This window comes from Schistocerca gregaria, chromosome 7 (assembly GCF_023897955.1).
Source record: "Schistocerca gregaria isolate iqSchGreg1 chromosome 7, iqSchGreg1.2, whole genome shotgun sequence".
Lineage (NCBI taxonomy): Eukaryota > Metazoa > Arthropoda > Insecta > Orthoptera > Acrididae > Schistocerca > Schistocerca gregaria.
In genome coordinates, this window is record NC_064926.1 from 301,475,830 (window position 1) to 301,501,768 (window position 25,939).

At 41.9% G+C, this 25,939-nt stretch overlaps 1 protein-coding gene across 1 annotated transcript in view; it reads left to right on the top strand.

The window, feature by feature from the left end:
• The window catches only part of LOC126282044 (ionotropic receptor 93a), a 139,084-nt gene that overhangs the window by 97,465 nt on the left and 15,680 nt on the right, over positions 1 to 25,939 (top strand). The window contains exon 7 of the mRNA XM_049981461.1: positions 20,945 to 21,044. Within this exon, the coding sequence (XP_049837418.1) occupies positions 20,945 to 21,044 (100 nt within the window). The remainder of the gene's footprint in view (positions 1 to 20,944; positions 21,045 to 25,939) is intronic.

Genomic DNA, 25,939 nt, shown 5'->3' on the forward strand with positions numbered 1-25,939 from the left:
TTATTTCTTCTCCATGGATTTTAATTCCTACTCGAAATTTTTCTTATGTTTCCTTTACTGCTTGCTCAATATACAGATTGAATAACATCGGGGAGAGGCTACAACTCTGTCTGCTCCCTTCCCAACCGCTGCTTCTCTTTAATGCCCCTCGACTCTTGGAACTGCCATCTGGTTTCTCTACAAATTGTGAATAGCCTTTGGCTTCCTGTATTTTACCCGCGCCTCCTTCAGAATTTGAACAGAGTATTCCAGTCAACATTGTCAAAAGCTTTCTCTAAGTCTACAGATGCTAGAAACGTAGGTTTGCCTTTCCTTAATCTATTTTTTAAGATAAGTCGTAGGGTCAGTATTACCTCACGTGTTCCAACATTTCTACGGAATCCAAACTGATCTTCCCCGAGGTCCGCTTCTACCAGTTTTTCCATTCGTCTGTAAAGAATTCACGTTAGTATTTTCCAGCTGTGACTTATTAAACTGATAGTTCGGTAATTTTCACATCTGTCAACAACTGCTTTCTTCGAGATTGGAATTAATATATTCTTCTTGAAGGCTGAGGGTATTTCACCTGTATCATAGATCTTGCTCATCAGAGAGTTTTGTCAGGACTGGCTCTCCCAAGGCTGTCAGTAGTTCTAATGGAGTGTTGTCTAATCCCGGGGCCTTGTTTCGACTCAGGTCTTTCAGTGCTCTGTCACACTCTTCACACAGTATCGTATCTCCCATTTCATCTTCATCTGCATCCTCTTCCATTTCCATAATATTGTCCTCAAGTACATCGCCCTTTACAGCGTTGCCTACGAGAAGAATTAAACCTTTAATTCTAGACTTAATCGACAAGATAAATGTTTAACAACGGTAAGATAGAGAGAAAAAGAGAGTATCCCAAAAGAAACACTCGGGGAAGGCACAGCAATATAAACCCTCATTAATATCTATACAAATTACATAATTTTCAAAACGAATTTTAATGCGAGAGCCCAAATTGATACATTTAATGATCTAAGCTCTATTTTTCACTTATATGAAATTACATTATCACATAAAGAGGACAGCCTAAAAATATAATACATATTCTAGACAAAACTTGTCATAAACGCGATAAAAAAGTATCTGAGTATAAAGCAATAACCGTGGCCTTCATTGACAAGGATCTAATGTTCAGCATCCTTTTGACGCCGAGGCTGTCAGTGACTGACCACGGGCTTGATGAACAAGAAGGAGGACGGAGGAACGTAATGGTCGCGGTCCTTTTGAGAGAACGAACCCCGAATTCTCCTTAAGTAATGCACGAAAACCACTATGCTGCTAAACGAGAATCATCATAATATGATACGAGCCCCATTTTCAATTTATTGGCAACTCTCGTATCTCGCTCGAGTTCTACCACAGAACAAGCTATGAATAATAAAATAAGAGGACACACCAAAAGCATTAATTCTATAGGTTTTGAAATAACTAATTTGAAGATAGTATATTTAAAAGCTATCGAAGTCAGGATTATGTACAGTAGGAAGGAAAAAACCAAACAGACAAACGATTTCTTATTTTGTGAGTCAGAAGTTGCGCCGACGATGTCACGTTGCATTGCGCATTAGAAGCAAAAGATGAGAGAATCATATATTGCCTGGGAAATAATCTTAGAATAGGGAAAGGACGCCAGATATCCCATACAACGAGAAACAGTTTGTAATAAGCCGATACTACGGTCCGTCATTGTAAAGTGAGGGAGCGTTTCTTAGGTCTGTCAAGGTGATGCAGTTGCTCAGGTGTTGTGACTTCGTCGGTGGACATAGAGGCTGGGAAACAGTTAGCAAGATACCAAAAGATAGGATATTTCAAAGATTCTTTAATTATCTCAATGGATTCTAAGACAAATCTTACATTCATTCACAGTTTGGGACTGTCTTTGATCTGTAGAGAGACAACACCATCATCTGTACTACGCAAAAAACTGGAAAATTCGCGGTAGAGAAACTTTTTATTGTACTGGACATTAATATGTCCTCCAATTACAGTCACAGACAGGTCACTGGAAAATAACTGCTTTTCCCCTTCTATGCAGACAGTTCACCAACACTAGATAATGACAATTTTATTTTTGCTTTTGTATTAGGTCTGCAACTTTGCTTTCGCCATTTTTTCTCGAAGTTTGAGGCTTTATAGTGAAAAAATTACAAATCATTTAGGATTCAAAATATTGGCTATCACTGGTCACTACTTTCTCCCATCTTTCGGGTAGCATACGAATACCGCGACGTAAGAACTGTGAGTCTTTCGAGGAGATCCATGAATCGATACAATTTTGCAATTTGTTCATATGACCAGAGATGCTGCTCAGCCAGGCCGTGTGCCACTGCTCGAAAGAGATTCTAGTCAGAGGGAGCAATGTGCGGAGAATGAGGCGGATGTGGTAGGATTTTTATTTCAACGTCTCCAAGTAAGTTTGAACTGGTTTTGCGGCATTGTCATGTTGCAAAGTAATCTTTTCATGTCTGTAGTTGTATTGTGGCCGTTCACCGTTAAATGCTCGGCTCAGAGGCGTCACTTCCTTTCGAAAACGATCTCTTGTAATTGTTTTCGTCAGTTTCAGTAGCTTCGAAAATCTCACTTACACTGAAATGCCAACATTCAACATCAAATACACTGTTATTGAAGCGTTGGAACAGTTGTCTACACATTTATTTTCATTAATGGATGCCTTATCACACTTTTTTATTGAGTTTCGATTCCCCCCGAAGGAGGCGGGCTGGCAGCAGCTTAGTAGGCCGCTCTTCAGCCTACAGAATTTGTTTTAAAAAGATGAAGATAATAAATAATAAAAACAGACGATAAAATCGGTGACTTAAATGGTAATATGTCGGAAAATCGTGGAACTTAACACAAAATAAAGGGTTGATGATGCTAATAAACTACATATGAAGCAGACAGGTAAAACAATAGACATACAATTAAAAGAAACACGGTGACAGTCTGGTTTCTGTTCGCAAGAGATATAAAATTTACACCCAGCGATAGCATGGTTTCTGTTCGCAACACTTTTAAAAGACAAACAACACTGAACATTCACTTGAACACTGCGCTAAAAAATTGGCACAAATATGATCTACCATAGCAGATGGGGGGAACCTGGACAGATGACGGGAGAGGAAAGGGTGGGCGGGGGGGGGGGGGGGGGGAGAGGAGAGGACCTTACCACACGTCTTACCCAGCATTTTATGAGACTCGGCCCCAAATTTCTTTGTGTTAAAGCAGAAAATTAAAACCTCCCGCAAATTACAAAAACAGGGCTCGTAATTTGTCGCATTTAATCGAGTGAATAACATTATGATGTTGTGACAAATCGAGGAATATTCTGATTGAGTTATGTTTACAAATGCGTAAGCTTGTTGTATGACGCTTACGACCTACCACCACATGCCGCTACTGCCACCTACTGCGGAACTGTGGAAGCAAAGTTTTAGACCTAATATTTTTCCTTTTATTCTCATTTATAAACATTTGTGAATCACTTCCGCAAATTGGTGCAGCTTAAAGAAACTTTACTTTTGCTGTTATAAATTCCCTTCTGTCTTCCTTGAAGAATATCTATGTTTCACTTCTGTACAGTGTGAAGGGTCTTGTTACGTAAGATGCTGTTTTGTCGTAGTTTCATTTGACTTGTTTAACCTTGATAAGCATTATTTCAACATCAATGTTGAGTTACCTCACGGTACCATCTTCAGAATTTTATATTAATGTCTGTTTTACTTGTGATAAGGTATTTTCTGCTGAACACTGGAGTTAGTAGGAATCCATACTTCTATGAAATACACTCCTGGAAATTGAAATAAGAACACCGTGAATTCATTGTCCCAGGAAGGGGAAACGTTATTGACACATTCCTGGGGTCAGATACATCACATGATTACACTGACAGAACCACAGGCACATATACACAGGCAACAGAGCATGCACAATGTCGGCACTAGTACAGTGTATATCCACCTTTCGTAGCAATGCAGGCTGCTATTCTCCCATGGAGACGATCGTAGAGATGCTGGATGTAGTCCTGTGGAACGGCTTCCCATGCCATTTCCACCTGGCGCCTCAGTTGGACCAGCGTTCGTGCTGGACGTGCAGACCGCGTGAGACGACGCTTCATCCAGTCCCAAACATGCTCAATGGGGGACAGATCCGGAGATCTTGATGGCCAGGGTAGTTGACTTACACCTTCTAGAGCACGTTGGGTGGCTCGGGATACATGCGGATGTGCATTTTCCTGTTGGAACAGCAAGTTCCCTTGCCGGTCTAGGAATGGTAGAACGATGGGTTCGATGACGGTTTGGATGTACCGTGCACTATTCAGTGTCCCCTCGACGATCACCAGAGGTGTACGGCCAGTGTAGGAGATCGCTCCCCACACCATGATGCCGGGTGTTGGCCCTGTGTGCCTCGGTCGTATGCAGTCCTGATTGTGGCGCTCACCTGCACGGCGCCAAACACGCATACGACCATCATTGGCACCAGGGCAGAAGCGACTCTCATCGCTGAAGACGACACGTCTCCATTCGTCCCTCCATTCACGCCTGTCGCGACACCACTGGAGGCGGGCTGCACGATGTTGGGGCGTGAGCGGAAGACGGCCTAACGGTGTGCGGGACCGTAGCCCAGCTTCATGGAGACGGTTGCGAATAGTCCTCGCCGATACCCCAGGAGCAACAGTGTCCCTAATTTGCTGGGAAGTGGCGGTGCGGTCCCCTACGGCACTGCGTAGGATCCCAAGGTCTTGGCGTGCATCCGTGCGTCGCTGCGGTCCGGTCCCAGGTCGACGGGCACGTGCACCTTCCGCCGACCACTGGCGACAACATCGATGTACTGTGGAGACCTCACGCCCCACGTGTTGAGCAATTCGGCGGTACGTCCACCCGGCCTCCCGCATGCCCTCTATACGCCCTTGCTCAAAGTCCGTCAACTGCACATACGGTTCACGTCCACGCTGTCGCGGCATGCTACCAGTGTTAAAGACTGCGATGGAGCTCCGTATGCCACGGCAAACTGGCTGACACTGACGGCGGCGGTGCACAAATGCTGCGCAGCTAGCGCCATTCGACGGCCAACACCGCGGTTCCTGGCGTGTCCGCTGTGCCGTGCGTGTGATCATTGCTTGTACAGCCCTCTCGCAGTGTCCGGAGCAAGTATGGTGGGTCTGACACACCGGTGTCAATGTGTTCTTTTTTCCATTTCCAGGAGTGTATATCTTAAATAAACAATTTCTCTTTATAGTTCTGCGTCTGCCATAAGCACAGCGTCATCTACATGAAAAATGAATACTTAACACGAAGAGTGTTTTGACTATTATAGGCACAAACGAAAGGAGCCTGTAGACGATAATGAAACAGGCAAATGTACGGAAACCAATGGTTGCCCCATTACGACGTATTACGAATGAATACATGAAAACCTTGAAACAGAGTCGCCGAGGATCCAAACTGTAGCTATGCACTTGATGACAAAGACGCTACAAATATTCCACATGGCAACCGTTCATGTGAAGGCAAGCTCCAGCATTTCTCCTCATTGATTCCAGAACACGCTCAGAATCCAAAGCGTGTTCCGAATGCACTGACAGAATCATCAGGATTGCGTTCCCGGAGTCGAACGGCATTATGAATGGGCTCGAGTACAGCTATGCTGTTAAATCACGCAAAAGAAAAAAAAATCCAACAGATTGTAGTCACTGAACTTAGGAGACCACGGTCCTGATGAGCCGCGACCGAAATACTTGTTGTGGGAGATTCGTGCCACGCGTTACCGAATAGTCACATTGAAGTGCATCATCACACGTGTGCCACATACTCATCCTTTCACCATGAGGAACATTATTCAAACGTAGCCTTAGACATTAACAGTATTGTAACATTGGGATGACTGCATTTGTGCTTACGTCATGTATGGGAAACCATTGGTTTCTGGACCTATGTTTATTAGAATCATATGCTCGTTTCATTATCCTCCACTCTTCCACTTGATAGTCAAACACCTTGTATAGGATGTGAGAAATTCTGATTCCACATGGGTGGTTATTTATCTAATTTTATGAAAATGGTTCAAAGGGCTCTGAGCACTATGGGACTTAACATCTGTGGTCATCAGTCCCCTAGAACTTAGAACTACTTAAACCTAACGAACCTAAGGACATCACACACATCCATGCCCGAGGCACGATTCCATCCTGCGACCGTAGCAGTCTCGCGGTTCCGGACTGCGCGCCTAGAACCGCTAGACCACCGCGGCCGGCTAATTTTATGAGATTGCGTGACTGCTGCTCAGAAACCTGGGTCACCTTCGAGTTTCTCTAGTTACGATTGTACGAGTAATCGTCAAATCCGGCTGTATGTTACTGTAATCAATCGTGCGATATGCCGCGGGTGTTTCCCTTCGTAATTCAGGTAGTCAGTGATATTTCGCAAAACGAAAAAAAAAAAAAAAAAAAAAAAAAAAGTAAAGGGTGAAAGTTTTCCATTTGAGAAAAAGAAGAAAAGGAGAGAAAACTGCCTTACTTGGAGGAGGATGGAGGAGGAAATCGACCATCTGTTGTTCGAAAGACCCCCTACCCCTTTTTTTCTACCGTCCTGTCATCACTCGGATGACTGGATTCAGGGAAAAAGCAGGAAACTTACACCTGGTAACAAAACAGGTCAGTGGATGAATATGGGCGTACAGAAACTTTCCATTCCATGTCTACTCGCCATTGATCCAGTCGCAGAAAAAAAATTGTCAGTGACACGTCTGATTAATGGTACGCCCTAAATAACAGAGCGCAGGAGGTTTGGAGCGACTATGTCGCGAGAAACGGTAATTATTTGTCACAATGGACGTAGATAACGAGTGACAGTTCATCTGCTGGCGTGTATACGTCCTTCACAAGGTAACCATAATTACGTAAAGTAAACGTGGTGTTACAAACGTGTGCGTTAAATCAAAGTGCCGGCGACGTTTAGTGGCTGTGTACCGTTTAAACATCGACTGCCGCCCATAATACGTCCAGATATCTATGTGCTGCCATTATTTGTAAAGCTCGTGCTGTCAGTCGATGAACGAGAAGCTATTCGTATATATCCATCTAGATATGCAGTACACACTGCAAGTCACAGCAAGTGCATAGTGGCGTAAACGTCGTACCAGTACTGCCCTATGCCATTCACATTGTGAGAGTGGGAAAAAATAGTCTGTATACCTTTCTGCGCGCCCGCAGATCTCTGTACTCCCACGAGCCCCAAGTGATACACTGATGGAAAAAAAAATCACAACACCAAGGAGGAGTTGTGCGACTAGACGAAAGTTGATAGGCGTGTTTCTACGTGTGAAAGATGTCATCTATTCAAATTTCGCGCCAGTCGCATAAGAGTAGCGCTAGTACCATGACTATGAGGATGCAAGCCAGGTTTGCTTTAAATACACGCTGTAGCGGTCATGAGCGTTGGTTACCTTTCAGGTTGGACGTGGTGAGTCGATGTTAATCAAGGATGCCTTTAAGGCGCCGTTATGAACTGCTCACTGACTAGGGGACCATCAGAAGTGTAAATAACGGATTTTGATGGGTCTCGGATATGTTGTAGAGGGACGTGCCCTGAGTGCGAGGCTATCCGCTTTTTTAGCGATGGGCCTTCGTTTTCGATAAAAGTGGTTCTGGAGTACACAGTCTGCTGTAATACGAGTTCCTTTAGACCTGTGCGAACCAAGCGAGCGTGGCGGAACTGTTGAGGTCTACAGCTACCGCGCTTAGATAGCGTAGCGTATTCGGGTCCTTTCGCGTTTTTGCTTTTTTTTTTTAATCAGAATAGTCCGAGATTTTTCCATTTCATTTTACAGAATATCAAAAAACAGCGTACATTGTGTGAAATTATTAAGAAATAATCAATTTTGCCGTTGTAATTTAATTTTCACGTCATTATTACAAAATCTTATTCGCTATCGCCTGAATCGCTTGCTATGCCACAACAGAAATCCGGATGATATGTGTCGTAAATCGACCGAAACACACCGTTTTACAGCACCAAGCACATTTCATAAAAGCTACTGTCTTGCTGGCGGACGGAGTTTTTAGGAGCGATAGCGGAAAACATTGTTCGTATACATTCAAAAAGGTTTCTCTGTCATCCGTTAACTTTGAATGTGAACCAGTCGTATTTGATCATACTCGAAAAAGCAGGTGCCCTGAACTGATGTAAAATTAATGAGTGTAGTTTTATGGAGTCGTCCCTGGACGCGATTGCTCTGTTGGTCTTCAACAAATCGGGGGCATTATGAATTTTCTTCGTGAAAATTTTAACCTGTCGGTAAAAATATACGTCACAAGGCTGGCAAACTGGAGTACACTTTGGTGCGATAAGTCTTACGGTGCAGGTGCACGCTTTCCTCTCATTCACCAAGATGTGATCATATACGGTCAGATCAATTTGCCCTTCCCAGGTATCAATAATATATAGAAATTTTTCCAGTCCCACGTTTGAGGAATTACAGATTTTAAAAAGTTTTCGTACACCAGTTTCGTGAATTTCCCTGATTTCGTGCAGGATACAATTACGTTTTCACATTTGAGGTTTAATTCATCCACTCTTTTCTGAACATTAGAGCCAAATTTTCCCGACGGTTCCTGCATACATAAAAAAATCATACAGGATCACCTTTCAGCTGGCCGTTGTGGCCGAGCGGTTCTAGGCACTTCAGTCGGGAACCGCCCCGTTGCTACGGTCGCTGGTTCGAATCCTGCCTCGGGCATGGATGTGTGTGATGTCCTTAGTTAGGTTTATATAGTTCTAAGTCTACGGGACTGATGACCTTAGATGTTAAGTCCCATAGTGCTTAGAGCCACTTGATTTTTGATCACCTTTCCTGATGCAATTAGAGTGTACTGTGTTGTGTACGAATGACTTATCTTGTTTAAATTATTTCTCCGCACTAGAACGGTTCTCGCCGCCTTCTCTGAGAGGGACTGATTGATACAGCCCGTTTAATAAGTGTAGTCGAGGTTAAAAGTACCAATAAGTATTTTCGTTTGTGTGCGGAATCCTTCCGCATCTACTAATACTTCTTCCATCGTTGCACATTCTTTGGAACTGATGAACTTCGTAATCTTCCTTTGCCTGATTTTATGCTTTTGTTTAAATCGTTGGATCCAAGTCGAGCTGGCCACGAAATTAAAGGTATCCGATAAAAGTGGAACAGCAGCTTTCATCGCTCATTGCTGTAAAGTTCTGGTTGTCACCTGCTCGCGGAAGAAATTATGTTATTTTCACAAGCCAGCCTCTTTCTTACAATGTATTTGACATATTTTTTGATATGATTTACCTTTTCCAACTTCTGTCTCGCTTCGCCGAGCCGTTTATACCTCTCTCGGTCGATAGTGTTCCATTTCACATCCCCTTTCCATCGATATAGCGTTGATTTATGCTTTAACCGAGAGACTCCGTGTGACTGCAAACTCTTCAGATTGTATTTTGGATGAGCTACTGCAAGGGCGACTGCTCGTTTTTTGTACGATAGAGGGACATAATCTGCTGGTTCTTGTGCGAATTCGTCAGCGACGAAATCGCCATCTTCCTCTACTCCTGTACGCTGGAAAGTAAATAGCTTTATATTATGTCCATGCGTCCGCAAGAAAGGGAACATCCACAAAAAAGTAAAAATTAACGCCTCATATTCGTGCACCACATCTTCTTCGTTGATGTTTATTAATTCATCGCCATCGATGATCCGTTCAAAATGGCTCTGAGCACTATGGAACTTAACCGCTGAGGTCATCAATCCCCTCGAACTTAGAACTACTTAAACGTAACTGACCTAAGGACATCACACACATCCATGCCCGAGGCAGGGTTCGAACTGCGACCGTAGCGGTCGCGCGGTTCCAGACTGTAGCGCCTAGAACCGCTCGGCCACTCCGGCCGGCGATGATCCGTCTCTTGGCCAATAGGTCTTGTATTGCGAAACATATCTCATTGCATATTGCAATTCAATTAGGAGAGATCGTGCTGGGCTGTGTATTTGTTACACGATTTAAATCACGAAGCAATTTTTCGGCCTATTTGAAAGCATTAGTGATTTTGCCTCTCGATTGTTCATTCAACTACTCTTCCTCTGGCTGCACTTCTGTATACACACTTGTGTCGCCCATTGCACTGCATTCTTCGAACACGCACAGCACTAACAACGCGTTGCGAGCAACCGACGTTGAAGACAAATGCAAACTAACGGTTTAGGAGCTAGATCACCGCCGTTCGTTTGACCATGGCGATACGTGGTTGTAATTCACAGAGGACTGTCCGTGCGAACTCAGTGTATTATGAAATTATATCGCCGTAGCCAAATAAAAGGCGGTAACGAGGGCGATACACTGTCACAATTACAGAGTTCGTACGGGATGTCCGCGCGGACAGATCACTTTCTGTTTGACCGAGCCTACGCAATTTAAACTTCTTAATAATTTGACAGAATTTACACTGTTTGTTGATACCCTCTAAAATAAAATGAAGAAATTTCGGAATATTCTGATTTAAAAAAAAAAAGTAAAAACACGAAGAAGACCAGAACACAGTACATCCAGCGTGGTAGCTGTAGACGTTAACCTTAACCGCTTCGCCACGCTCGGTTAGATGGAACAGGGCTAACTTTATGCTAATTACAGCGCGCAGTGAACTTCAATTTTTTTCGAAAACCAAGGCCCGTCGCTAAAAAGAAAGCGGGTATCCTCATATTCAGGGCATGTCCCTCTATAACATATCTCAGACCCATCAAAATCCGTTATTTACACTTCTGATGGTTCCCTTGTGAGTTTGAATGAGATCGTGTAAAAGAGATACGAGAAACTGGACATTGCTCCTGCGATATTGCAAAAAGTCTTGGCAGAAATGTAGCCACTCTACACTATTGCTGGCGGCGGTGGTCAGGAGAATGTACGGTCGCAAGAACACCGAGCTCTGAACAGCCATACGGTAATACCGAGAGGGAAGACCGCCGTGTTCGGCGTGGGACACTGGTGCATTGTACTGCACCTGAAGCAGCAATTTGAGGAACAGTTGGCACCATAGTGACACAACGAACCTTTACAAATCGGATACTTCAAGGACAGCTCTGAGCCAGAAGCTCTGTAAGATACATTCCGCTGACCCGAAGTCATCGCCATTTACGAGTTCAGTGATGTCAAGTGAGAGCTCATTCGAGAGCGGGGTAGAGGACCGATGTGTTTTCTGATGAAAGCCGGTTCTACCTCGGTGCTAGCGACGACCATTTATTGCTTAGAAGGAGGACAGTTGCGGTTCTGCAACCAACCTGTCTGCATTCTAGACATACGGGACCTGTATCTGGAGTTACGGTTTTGGGTGCAGTTCCGCATGACAACAGGATCACATTCGTCGTCGTCGCACGCACCCTGACTGAAAATTAGTACGCTAATCTGTTGATTCATGAGCAGCACAAAAATATGTTCAAATGTGTGTGAATTCCTAAGGGACCAAACTGCTGAGGCCATCGGTCCCTAGAATTACACACTACCTAAATTAGCTTATGCTAAGGACAACACACATACACGCCCCAATGCCCGAGGGAGGACTCGAACCTCCAGCAGGAGGGGGCGCAGAATCCGTGGCATTGCGCCCCTAACCGCGCGGCCACTCGGCGCGGCCATGAACAGCACTCCAGGAGTGTTTTCCAACTGGATACTGCTCGCTCACAAACCGCTGTTGTAACCCAACATTCTCTACAGCCTGTCGACATGTTGCTCGGGTCTGCTCGATCACCAGATAGGTATCCAGTCGCGCACATACAGGACATCATTGGACAATAACACGAGCGTCATCCACAACCATCACTAACCATCCCAGTATTGACAGACCCGTACAGGCACGGAACTCCATCCCATAAATTCACACCCGGAACTTGTACAACACAATGCACGCACGATTTCATGCTTGCATTCAACCTTCTGGCGGTTACACCGGTTGCTAATATACTAGAATTTCACATATGCAATGGTTTATAACGCGCTGACATCTACATCCACGTCTACGTGATTACTCTACTATTCACAATTAACTGCCTGGCAAAGGGTTCAAAGAGCCACCTGCAATCTGTCTCTCTACCGTTCTACTCTCGAACGGAGCGCGGGAAAAACGAGCTCTTAAATTTTTCTGTGCCAGCCCTGATTTCTCTTATTTTATCGTGATGATAATTTCTCCCTATGTAGGTGGGTGCCAAAAAAATGTTTTCCCAATCGAAGGAGAAAACTGGTGATTGAAATTTAATGAGAAGATCCCGTCGCAACGAAAAACGCCTTTGTTTTAATAATTGCCACTCCAATTCACGTATCATGTCTGTGGCACTGTCTCCCCTATTTCGCGATAATACAAAACGAGCCGCCCTTCTTTGAACTTGTTCAATATTATCCGTCAGTCCCACGTGATACGGACCCCACACCGCACAGCAATACTCCAGACTAGGGCGGACAAGCGTGGTGTAAGCAATCTCTTTAGCAGGTCTGTTGCACCTTCTAAGTGTTCTGCCAATGAATCGCAGTCTTTCGTTTGCTCTACCCACAACATTACCTATGTGTTCGTTCCAAACTTAAGATATCTATAATTGTAATCCCTAAGCATTTAGTTGAATTTACAGCCTTCAGATGTGTTTGACTTATAATCTACATTTGCGGATTTCTTTTAGTACTCATGTGAATAACTTCACACTTTTCTTTATTCAGGATCAATTGCCACTTATTTCACGACACAGATATCTTATCTAAATCATTTTTCGTTTCATTTTGGTCATCTGATGACTTTACAAGACGGTAAATGACCGCATCATTTGCAAATAATCTAAGAGGGCTTCTCAGATTGTCTCCTAAGTCGTTAATATTGATCAGGAACAATTGACGGCCTATAACACTTCCTTGGGGAACGCCGGATATTACTTCTATTTTACTCGATGAATTTCCGTCTATTACTACAAACTGTGACCTTTCTGACAGGAAATCAAGAATCCAGTCGCACAACTGAAGCGATATTCCATAGGCATAGGTTAGAAGACGCTTGTGAGGAACGTTGTCGAAAGCCTTCTGAAAATCTAAATATATGGAGTCAATTTGACATCCCCTGTCGATAGCACTCATCAATTCATGAGTATAAAGAGCTAGTTGTGTTCCGCAAGAACGATATTTTCTGAATCCGTGCTATGTGTCAATAAATCGGTTTTCTTCGAGGTACTTCGTAATGTTCGAGTACAGCATATATTCGAAAACCCTACCGCAAATCGACGTTAGTGATAAGGGCCTGTAATTCAGCGGATTACTCCTATTTCCCTTTTTGGGTATTGTTGTGACTTGAGCATCTTTCCAGTGTTCAGGTACGGAACTTTCTGTGACCGAGCGATTGTATATAATTGCTAAATATGGAGCTATTGGATCTGCTTACTCTGAAAGGAACCTGACTGGTATACAATCTGGACTGGAAGCCTTGCCCTTATTAAGTGATTTCAGCTGCTTTGCTACACCGAGGATATCTACTATGTTTCTCATCTTCGCAGTTGTTCTTGATTGGAATTCGGAAATATTTACTTCGTCTTCTTTGGTGAAGGAATTTCGGAAAACCGTGTTTAATAACTTTGATTTGGCGGCAATCTCATCAGTGACTTCACCGTTGATATCGCACAGTGAAGGTATTGACTGCGTCTTGCCATTGATGTGCTTTATATATGACCAGAATCTCTTTGGGTTTTCTGCCAGATTCCGAGACAGAGTTCGTTGTGGAAATTATTAAAAGCATCTCGCATTGAAGCACGCGTTGTATTTCGAACTTCTGCAAAACTTTGCCACTCTTCGGGATTTTGCGTTCTTTTAAATTTGGCATGCCTTTTTCGTTGCTTCTGAAACAGCGATCTGGCCCGTTTTGTGTTCGATGGGGGATCACTACCACATTTATTAATTTATGTGATATATATCTCTCACTTCCCGTCGATACTATCTCGATCGGAGCGTGGAATGTCAGATCCCTTAATCGGGCAGGTAGGTTAGAAAATTTAAAAAGGGATAAGTTAAAGTTAGATATAGTGGGAAATAGTGAAGTTCGGTGGCAGGAGGAACAAGACTTCTGGTCAGGTGACTACAGGGTTATAAACACAAAATCAAATAGGGGTAATTCAGGAGTAGGTTTAATAATGAATAGGAAAATAGGAATGCGGGTAAGCTACTACAAACAGCATAGTTAACGCATTATTGTTGCCAAGATAGATACGAAGCCCACACCTACTACAGTAGTACAAATTTATATGCCAACTAGCTCTGCAGATGACGAAAAAATTGATGAAATGTATGGCGAGATAAAAGAAATTATTCAGTTAGTGAAGGGAGACGAAAATTTAATAGTCTTGGGTGACTGGAATTCGGTAGTAGGAAAAAGGAGAGAAGGAAACATAGTAGGTGAATATGGACTGGGGCAAAGAAATGAAAGAGGAAGCCGCCTGGTAGAATTTTGCACAGAGCACAACTTAATCATAGGTAACACTTGGTAGATTAAAACTGAAGAAACTGCAAAAAGGTGGGAATGTAAGGAGATGGGACATGGATAAACTAAAAGAACCAGACGTTGTACAGAGTTTCAGGGAGAGCATAAGGGAGCAATTGACAGGAATGGGGGAAAGAAATACAGTAGAAGAAGAATGGGTAGCTTTGAGGGATGATGTAGTGAAGGCAGCAGACGATCAAATAGGTAAAAAGACGAGGGCTAGTAGAAATCCTTGGGTAACAGAAGAAATATTGAAATTAATTGATGAAAGGAGAAAATATAAAAATGCAGTAAATGAAGCAGGCAAAAAGGAATACAGACGTCTCAAAAATGGGATCGACAGGAAGTCAAAATGGCTAAGCAGGGATGGCTAGAGAACAAATGTAAGGATGTAGAGGCTTATCTCACTAGGGGTAAGATAGATACTGCCTACAGGAAAATTAAAGAGACCTTTCGAGATAAGAGAACCACTTGTATGAAGATCAAGAGCTCAGATGGAAACCCAGTTCTAAGAAAAGAAGGGAAAGCAGAAAGGTTGAAGGAGTATATAGAGTGTCTATACAAGGGAGGGTTGGAATGGATAGTGTCTTGAATGGAGGATATAAGATGAACATCAACAAAAGCAAAACGACGATAATGGAATGTAGTCGAATTAAGTCGGGTGATGTTGAGGGTATTAGATTAGGAAACGAGATACTTAAAGTAGTAAAGGAGTTTTGCTATTTGGGGAGCAAAATAACTGATGATGGTCGAAGTAGAGAGGATATAAAATGTAGACTGGCAATGGCAAGGAAAGCGTTTCTGAAGAAGAGAAATTCGTTAACATCGAGTATAGATTTAAGTGTCAGGAAGACATTTCTGAAAGTATTTGTATGGAGTGTAGCCATGTATGGAAGTGAAGCATGGACGATAAATAGTTTGGACAAGAAGAGAATAGAAGCTTTCAAAATGTGGTGCTACAGAAGAATGCTGAAGATTAGATGGGTAGATCACATAACTAATGAGGAAGTATTGAATAGGATTGGGGAGAAGAGAAGTTTGTGGCACAACTTGACCAGAAGAAGGGATCGGTTGGTAGGACATATTCTGAGGCATCAAGGGATCACCAATTTAGTACTGGAGGGCAGCGTGGAGGGTAAAAATCGTAGAGGGAGACCAAGAGATGAGTACACTTCGCAGATTCAGAAGGATGTTGGCTGTAGTAGGTACTGGGAGATGAAGAGGCTTGCACAGGATAGAGTAGCATGGAGAGCTGCATCAAACCAGTCTCAGGACTGAAGACCACAACAACAACTATCTCATAGAAATCATTCCACATCTTTTCTACGCTTACGTGGTCGGATCGGAATGAGTGTCTCTTAAAAAGGCATTAAGAGCATTTTTATTAGCTTTTTTAAATAGATGTACTTTACGTTTCTTTTTGATGGTTGTGGCTGTTAGGGTATCCATCCTAGCAGCAACTGCCTTGTGGTCGCTAATCCCTGTATTCGTCATCCTACTCCCTATTTGTGCCGGGTTATTTGTTGCAAGAGGTCAAGTATGCTTTCGCAACCATTTACGATTCGAGTAGGCTCATAAACTAATTGTTTAAAATAATTTTATGAGAAAGCATACAGTACAATTTCGGATGACGTTTTATGCCTGCCGCCGGCCTGTGGTCTTTCAATGTTACCTACACAAATGTATTCCCGAAATTTCATTACTCTTCATTAATAATTTTTGTGGCGTTGCGATTTTTTTCCGGCAGTGTACATGCGATCGCCGTAGCATAGCGGTTACACAACCTTCTTTGAATACCGGTTTTCCACAGCTACAGATATGCCTGTACTCTGAAAAACGCTGTGAAGTGCATGGCAGAGGCTACTTCGCATTTTACCACTTATTGTTGCTACTTGCTATCGCATTCGCATATGAGATGCGGGAAGAACCATATTTTAAACGCCTCTGTGCGTGCTGCTATGAGTTCGACCTTAGCGATTCATACGGGACCGATACATAGGTGGTTGTAGTTTGTGCACTCTTAATGCTAGAAAGTTTACATCTGTCTTCAACCGTCTGCCAGATCAGGTTTTTGAGCATCTCCCTGACGCTATCTCATGAGTCGAAAAAAACCTGTGACCACTCATGATGCCCTTTTGGGTATACTTTCAGTATTCCATTAGTCTTATTTAGCATGGTCACACATACTTGAGAAATGGAAAATAAATCTATATTTTTTGTTTGCAAAAAATACCGTGCGACACTAAAGAAAACGGTGTCCAACACGTGTTTTTTCTGTATTCGTGCTTATTCTCTAAGGAAAATCTATATGCATTCAGGAAAGTCATAGTTCATGAACTAAAATTTTGCTCACGGGTCCTGGGAGAAAGAAAAATTGCTTGTATCCAAGAAAAAATAATTTTAAATATATTTTCTATGTTTTTTTTTCTGAAACTGACTATTTTTTCTGAGTCGGGTTGCAGTAGCCACATCAGCAGTCAGACTACGCTCTGACGGTGACTCGCAGAATTTGTATTTAACATATCGCTTTCTCCTCGACGTTTTTTCTATTCGCGACACCTGAAACATCAAATAAAAAAAAAAACCATTTCCACTTCTTTTCAGTCTTGCCTCCTGCAACTGATCGTGTCATTCGCTAATTGACTAGATTTAAGCACGATTTCGTCCTAGTGAAATTCCTGTACTTTGTTGCAATTCCAGGAAATCTCGAAATCACTAATTCTGTCGTGCTGTTTTCTCGCTATGTGTACACATTTGTAAGTTAGAACTTACTAAGAGTCCACTAACAAAGGCCGCACTCATCCATAATGTAATGGTAAAGTAAGAAGGAGACTGCTGATTTTAGAAATTGTCAACCTCACTAAGGAAAGTGAAGATTTTTATGAATTTCATTGTTAAAGAATAATTCCCGTGATAGCTCATGAGAATTAAAGAGACTTCAGCTCAGTCTAATCGAACTAAGAACAGATAGAGACAATATTTTCAACAAATCATTGACGGATGTGTGACTACGTGATCGTTTTGTTCTAATGCTTATCTGGTTCCTGCTGCCTTTACGATGCACTCCTCATTACAAAGGGACAAAACAAGCACGTCAGAGAAAGAACATAGTCGTTGGTGTGTAAGTGATCGTCACTTACTAGCGCGTCGTTGGGTTCAGGATTTGATTGTGCCCTCATATATGACTTCTGAAAGAGTAGCAACCTATTTAGCTAGTGACAAAAGACTCAGTTCGCAATATACTGTATTCTGATGCTTCGCGTAGATCGTATATGCAAATGATAAATGTAATTCATACAGAAAAGTGAATGAAGTGTCTTTAAAATAATGGTAACGAAAACTCCGCAATGAAACCTCACACTGGAACATTTAGAGCAAAACTCGCAAGCGAATACTATTAATGAGGCAGAGTCGTGATATTATTTGATGCCGAGAAATAAAGCATCTTGAATATCACGAAAAACATGCGAGTTGGCAGAGAAAACATCCAACTGGGCAGATACGTGCAGCAGACATCTGGACATGGCGTGATGATACCGGATCTTAGCTCTTTGTTGAACCGTAACTGCCTGGCCGAGCTACTGAAAGATTGTCATATGTCATTTTTTGCCTAACTAAAATACGGGCCCCCACCCTTAAGCTGGTGTCTTGGGAACCTTGCTTTTCAAGTTGAATCTTTTCCTTCTTTTCCTTTTATTATCACCAGCAGCAGCAGCATCAGTAGTAGTAGTAGGAGGAGGCGTTGTTGTTGCTAGAGTTATTCTTGTTGTTTTTGTTGAAACAGCATTATATGATTCTGAAAACAATTAATTTCTGAACATAATCCACATATTTACTTTTGGAACACCATTATAACATTTTAGTAAGACCTGTTGCAGGAAACTAAAGAACAGGTCGTGTCAATTGATAGGGTCAATTAAATGAATGAAGGAATCAATGTATGTTAATGAACTTATTGACATTATCAATAGTAACACCAGGGTTTTTTTTTTTTTTTTTTTTTTTTTTTTTTTGCAGATGGTGCAGTTATTTACAGGGAAACATTACCTGAAAAAAAGCGACAAAAATATTCAGCCAGATCTTGATAAAATATCATAATGGCATTAAGAAACGTAAAACTGTGTTCTCCACAAAACGTAAAAACATAGTGTCACATGGTTACGATATGAATGAGTCACAACTGGCACAAGTAAATTCATAGAAAGAGCTGCGCTAACAATTTGTGGAAATGTGATATAGAACGATAATATAGGCGCAATCCTAAGTAAGCAGGAGAGAGACATTGGTTCAGTAGTAGGATAATAGGAAAATGCAGGCAATCTACAAAAGACACTGCTTACAAAAGCGTCATGCGGCCCATCCTAGAAAAGTTAAATTACTAGGAGATTTTGCTCAAGTGGCTACTGTAATGGAAGTGGTCAACGACACTATTTTCACCACGAACCAGAACACGTGATACACATAAAAAAAACGGAGTACTCGATGCGACAAACGCGGGGCGTATCTGATACATTCGGATAATCAGATTACCTAATACACAAAAAATTTTCAGAAATCATATTATTTTGTTTTTCTTTGCTATGATTAAATAAGCAACAGGCTTTTACTTAGGTACAAATATACTAAAATGTATAATAAAATATTTCAATATGTAAAAAGGTGTGTTTACTTCGATTTTGAAAGAAATTTTTGAAATAAATTAAATCTGTTATTGTAACTATTTAAATAAATATTATATTCTAATTTCAAGAATGTCTGCAGTGTAAGCTTCATGATAAATTACTAACTTGGAAACTGAATACGGGCTTACTGAAAAGCAATGCCCCCTATTTTTTGTGGGAAACCCCTAAAACTACTACATAAAACAGATTTTATTAACATTCTACATCTTTATTCTTTATGTCGACATGTCTGCAACATTCTGCCGCTGGAGAGCACCGAATTATAGTGTGTAGCAAGCGGTGTGTAACGTTTACTATGTCAGTGCGTGAGAAACAGCGTGCTGTGTTCGAGTTTCGAATTAGGAAGATTTTGCCCACACATGGATCATCCTCTACTTCAATATGACAGTCGTACCACACACGAGCCCTGCGACATTTGCAACAATCAGATTCCTTAGGTTCACTGTCAACGATCATCCTCCATATAGTGCCGACTTGCCTCCATCCGATTTTCATCTGTTTCGAAAACTTAAAGAATACCTTCCAGGACTTCACTTTGATGCTGATTAAGTGGTGCAAGCTGAGATGAGGTTGTGGCTCTGGGAGCAATGTCAAACAGTCTATATTGACTATATCAACAAACCGCTCTCTCGTTGGGAGAAATGTGTTCGTCGCATAGGTGACAATGTTCAGAAATAAATATGTAGACATGAAGATACATAACGTTAACAAGTTTTTTATTTAAAAAGCTTTAAGACTTTTCACGTAAAAATTTGAATCATTATTTATCAGCAAGCTATTTTGTCCCTCGTCGTAAACAATCGATATGTAATTGTAGCCCCTTTAAGTTGCGACACTACATGAGCATTTTTACGAAGTAATTTATTTTAGTAGCAATAAAGATCGGAACCATTATACGTTATACTTTGAGGGCATTGAAACTAAGTGTACATCTACATTGTAAATGGCCATATATTCTGCGAAAAGACGTCCGCTAGGCTCTATCATGCGTAGGACGTGACATAGAGCGCTCCTTGTAATAATCCAGCACCAATTTCCTTGTGATTTCTCGCTGCTTCCTCAACGTTAGTGTAAGTTTCCATTCGTGTAGGAACGAGTTAATCCTTAGAAGATCAGGTCATCTGTATTTTGACAAGTTGCTCCATCCTTTTTGCAGTAGCGATTACTTCCCACAACTAACAACGGTGTTCTGTTATTAGTTTGTCTGATTGGGGGAATGCTAGCTTTCTGAAGCACTGCTGTAAAAGAGTGTCACGTATAATGTGAACCGAGCGATAAGGCAACATTCTACCTAATTCTGTAATTTGCTCGAATTATTCTAAATTGTTAACAGAAATTTTACTCCATTTTAATCCTTCAAAAAGCTGATAGTTGCACAATAAACTGTTTATTACACAGTCAACAATTATGTCTCAACCCTCAGGTTCCACAAAGAATGAGAGTAAAGTAGTCGCAACCCTGGAACACAAATGGGTCTAGAACCCGCCACACAGCGCAGTCAGTATGTCCAGCTAACATTTGGGTATGAGCCACACAGCGAACCACCGACACATCCGAGGAAGGCCACTGTATATTTCTTATACTGTGGAAAATGATACCACTGTTTCGGCTATCTCTGAATTAATGCGTCTAGTTGTTTTCAGGGATACATTCCGATTGCGCAAGCTCAAACATCGGCCGCATGGTTTTAGAAACGCCACCTATCAAACACAGCAATTACGTTTGTTTCAGAACAATGATGAGTACAGCTTCCTCAATCTGTCGTTGCAAGCTGGATACGGCCAGTTCGTTGACGTAAGCGACACTGAGATGCTACTGAGGATAAAAAAGGGTAAGTAATATCAAAGCTCATCGCAAAGAACATTAAAGGCGACAATAACAGCTGTAGCAGTCGATGAGTAAATTTGTATCTCCTGAAAGACTGAAGTATGCAGCAGCATTTATAGAAATAGTGATAAGCAACTGACCTGTAATTATACACCGAGCTCCTTTCTCCCTACGTAGCCATTTTTTTAGATTTCTTTTCTATTCTTACCTATTTATTTTACTTGTTAGAGGAGGTAAACTGGAACAGAACACTGAATCATCTTTCTGAGAATAATCTCTTATCAGCAGCTCAGTTTGGCTGCTGTAGAGACTTCTTTACCAAGAAAGCAATATATGATCTCACGAATTCAGTAGTGGAAGAACGAAACAAGAAAAAATGCCCTATTGGCATATCCTGTGATCTTACCGAGGTCTTTGATTATGCAGGGCGTTACAGGCCTTTCTCTTGCATTTATGGAGTCGTATCTTACCAGTAGAAAACAGAGAGCCGCGTAACAAATATATAGGACGGGAATAAAATTAAATTCAGAGTGGGAAAACATTGAAGTTGTTGTAGCACAATGTTCACTGCTTGACCCACTCCTGTTCTTGGCTTACTTAAATGGTTTACCGCGTGCATTGGACGACTCTTCACAAAAAGATAATCTTTGTTGATGACACATTATTTTGGTAAAAACCCAAACCCATTGTTATTGCTGTTGTTGTTGTTGTGGTCTTCAATCCTGAGACTGGTTTGATGCAGCTCTCCATGCTACTCTATCCTGTGCAAGCTTCTTCATCTCCCAGTATTTACTGCAGCCTACATCCTTCTGAATCTGCTTAGTGTATTCATCTCTTGGTCTCCCTTTACGATTTTTACCCTCCCCGCTGCCCTCCAACACTAAATTGGTGGTCCCTCGATGTCTCAGAACATGTCCTACCAACCGATCTCTTCTTCTAGTCAAGTTGTGCAACAAGCTCCTCTTCTCCCCAATTCTATTCAATACCTCCTCATCAGTTATGTGATCTACCCATCTAATCTTTAGCATTCTTCTGTAGCACCTCATTTCGCAAGCTTCTATTTTCTTCTTGTCTAAACTATTTATCGTACATGTTTCACTTCCATACATGGCTACACTCCATACAAATACTTTCAGAAATGTCTTCCTGACACTTAAATCTATACTCGATGTTAACTAATTTCTCTTCTTCAGAAACGCTTTCCTTGCCATTGGCAAACTACATTTTATATCCTCTCTACTTCGACCATCATCAGTTATTTTGCTCCCCAAATAGCAAAAATCGTTTACTACTTTAAGTACCTCATTTCCTAATTTAATTCCCTCAACATAACCCGACTTAATTCGACTACATTCCATTATCCTCGTTTTGCTGTTGTTGATGTTTATCTTATATCCTCCTTTCAAGACACTGTCCATTCCGTTCAACTGCTCTTCCAAGTCGTTTGCTGTCTCTGACAGGATTTCAATGTCATCGGCGAACCTCAACGTTTTTATTTCTTCTCCATGGACTTTAATACCTACGCCGAACTTTTCTTTAGTTTCCTTTATTGCTTGCTCAATATACAGATTGAATAACTTCGGAGAGAGGCTGCAACCGTGTCTCACTCCCTTCCCAACCACTGCTTCCCTTTCATGCCCCTCGACTCTTATAACTGCCATCTGGTTTCTGTACAAATTGTAAATAGCCTTTCACTCCCTGTATTTTACCCCTGCCACCTTTAGAATTTGAAAGAGAGTATTCCAGTCAACATTGTCAAAAGCTTTCTCTAAGTCTACAAATGCTAGAAACGTAGGTTTGCCTTTCCTTAGTCTTTCTTCTAAGATTAGTCGTAGGGTCAGTATTGCCTCACGTGTTCCAATATTTCTACGGAATCCAAACTGATCCGAGGTCGGCTTCTACTAGTTTTTCCATTCGTCTGTAAAGAATTCTTGTTAGTATTTTGCAGCTGTGACTTATTAAACTGATTGTTCGGTAATTTTCACATCTGTCAACACCTGCTTTCTTTGGGATTGGAATTATTATATTCTTCTTGAAGTCTGAGGGTAATTCGCCTGTCTCATACAACTTGCTCAACATATGGTCGAGTTTTGTCAGGACTGGCTCTCCCAAGGTTGTCAGTAGTTCCAATGGAATGTTGTCTACACATGGGGCGTTGTTGCGACTTAGGTCTTCCAGTGTTCTGTCAACTTCTTCACGCAGTATCATATCTCCCATTTCATCTTCATCTACATCCTCTTGCATTTCCATAATATTGCCGTCAAGTACATCTTCCTTGTATAGAACCTCTATATACTTCTTCCGCCTGTCTGCTTTCCCTTCTTTGCTTAGGACTGGTTTTCCATCTGCGCTCTTGATATTAACACAGGTGATTCTCTTTTCTCCAAAGGTCTCTTTAATTTTCCTTTTGGCAGTATATATCTTACCCTTAGTGATATACCTTTACATCCTTACATTTGTCGTCTAGCCATCCCTGTTTAGCAGTTTCGCTTTTCCTGTCGATCTCATTTTTGAGACATCTGTATTCCTTTTCGCCTGCTTCATTTCCTGCATTTTTATATTTTCTCCTTTTCTCAATTAAATTCAGTATCTCGTTGGTTACCCAAGGATTTCTACTTGCCCTCGTCTTTTTGCCTACTCGATCCTCTGCTGTCTTCACTATTCAATCTCTTAAAGCTACCCATTCTTCTTCTACTGTATTTCATTCCCCTGTTCTTGTCAAGTGTTCCCTAATGCTCTTTCTGAAACTCTCACAACCTCTGGTTCTTTCAGTTTACCCAGGTCCCATCTCCTTCCTTCCTTTCTGCAGTTTCTTCAGTTTTAATCTACAGTTCATAACCAATAAATTGTGGTCAGAATCCACATCTGCCTCTGGAAATGTCTTAGAAGTTAATACCTGGTTCCTAAATCTCTGTCTTACCATGATATATTATATCTGAAACCGTCCAGTGTCTCCAGCCCTCTTCCGTGTCTACAACCTTCTTTCCTTAGTTTTAAACCAAGTGTTAGCTGTGATTAAGTTTTGCTCTGTGCAAACTTCCACCAGGTGGCTTCCTCTTTCATTCATTAACCCCAGTTCATATTCACCTACTACTTTTCCTTCTCGTCCTTTTCCTACTTTCGAATTCCAGTCGCCCATGACTATTAAATTTTCATCTCCCTTGAGTATGTGAATAATTTCTTTCATTGCATCATAGATTTCCTCAATCTCTTCATCATCTGCGGAGCTAGTTGGCACATAAACTTCTACTATTGTGGTAGGCGTTGGCTTCGTGTCCATGTTGGCTACAATAACGCGTTCGCTATGCTGTTCGTAGTAGCTTATCCGCAATCCTATTTTTTATTCATTATTAAACCTACTCCTGCATTACCCCTATTGTATTTTGTATTGATAATCCTGTATTCACCTGACCAGAAGTCTTGTTCCTCGTGCCACGGAACTTCGCTAATTCCCATTAATCTAACTTTAACCTATTCATTTCCATTCTTATATTTTCTAACATACCTGCCCAATTAAGGGATCTGACATTCCACGCTCCGATCCGTAGAATGCCAGTTTTCTTTCTACTGATAACGACATCCTTCACAGAAGTCCCCGCCCGGAGACTCGGATGGTGGATTATATTATCTGCGGAATATTTAACCAAAGAGGACGCCATCATCATATGACCGTACAGTAAAGCTGCATGCACTCGGGAAAAATTACGGCTGTAGTTTCCCCTTGCTTTCACCCGTTCACAGTACCAGCAGAGCAAGGTCGTTCTGGTTCATGTTACAAGGCCATATCAGTCAATCATCCAGACTGTTGCCCCTGCAACTACTGAAAAGGTTGCTGCCCCTCTTCAGAAACCACACGTTTGTCTGGCCTCTCAACAGATACTCCTCCGTTGTGGTTGCACCTATGGTACGGCTATCCGTATCGCTGAGGTACGTAAGCCTCCTCACCAACGTCCAAGGTCCATGGTTCATGAGGGGAGGAGTGGGGGTAATTATCGTATGACAGCACTTCTCAGTGAAACTTGGTAGATTTTCTAGTGTGTTAATGGGGAACAGCTTAAGTTGGAAAAATTTTTAAATTTTTGCCATGAGGTGCAAGTATGAAGATGTGAATGCAAGAAAGACAAGTAGGAATGTTTCCATGTACTGTACAAAGTGTACATATACAGGGTGGTCCATCGACAGTTACCGGGCCAAATATCTCACGAAATAAGCATCAAACGAAAAAAACTACAAAGAACGAAACTCGTCTAGCTTGAAGGGGGAAACCAGATGGCGCTATGGTTGGCCGCTAGATGGCGCTGCCACAGGCCAACCGGATATTAACTTCGTTTTTTAAAATAGGAACCGAACCTTTTATTACATATTCATGTAGTACGTAAAGAAATGTGAATGTTTTAGTTGTGCCACTTTTTTCGCTTTGTGATAGATGGCGCTGTAATAGTCACAAATGTATAAAATGGACCGTTTACCAATTGCGGAACAGGTCGATATCGTGTTGATGTATGGGTATTGTGATCAAAATGCCCAACGGGCGTGTCCTATGTATGCTCGGTATCCTGGACGACATCATCCATGTTGGATGTACGGCACATAGCTTGCGTGCGGTTGAAGCGGTATAGAACAGCATATTTCATGAAAGGTGGATTGGTCGTCGAAGCACCATACCATGGCCCGCATGTTCACCGGATCTGACCTCCGTGGATTTCTTTCTGTGGGGAAAGTTGAAGGATATTTGCTATCGTGATCCACCGACAACGCCTGACAGCATGCGTCAGCGCATTGTCAATGCATGTGCGAAGATTACGGAAGGCGAACAACTCGCTGTTGAGAGGAATGTCGTGACACGTATTGCCAAAAGCATTGAGGTTGTCGGACATCATTTTGAACATTTATTGCATT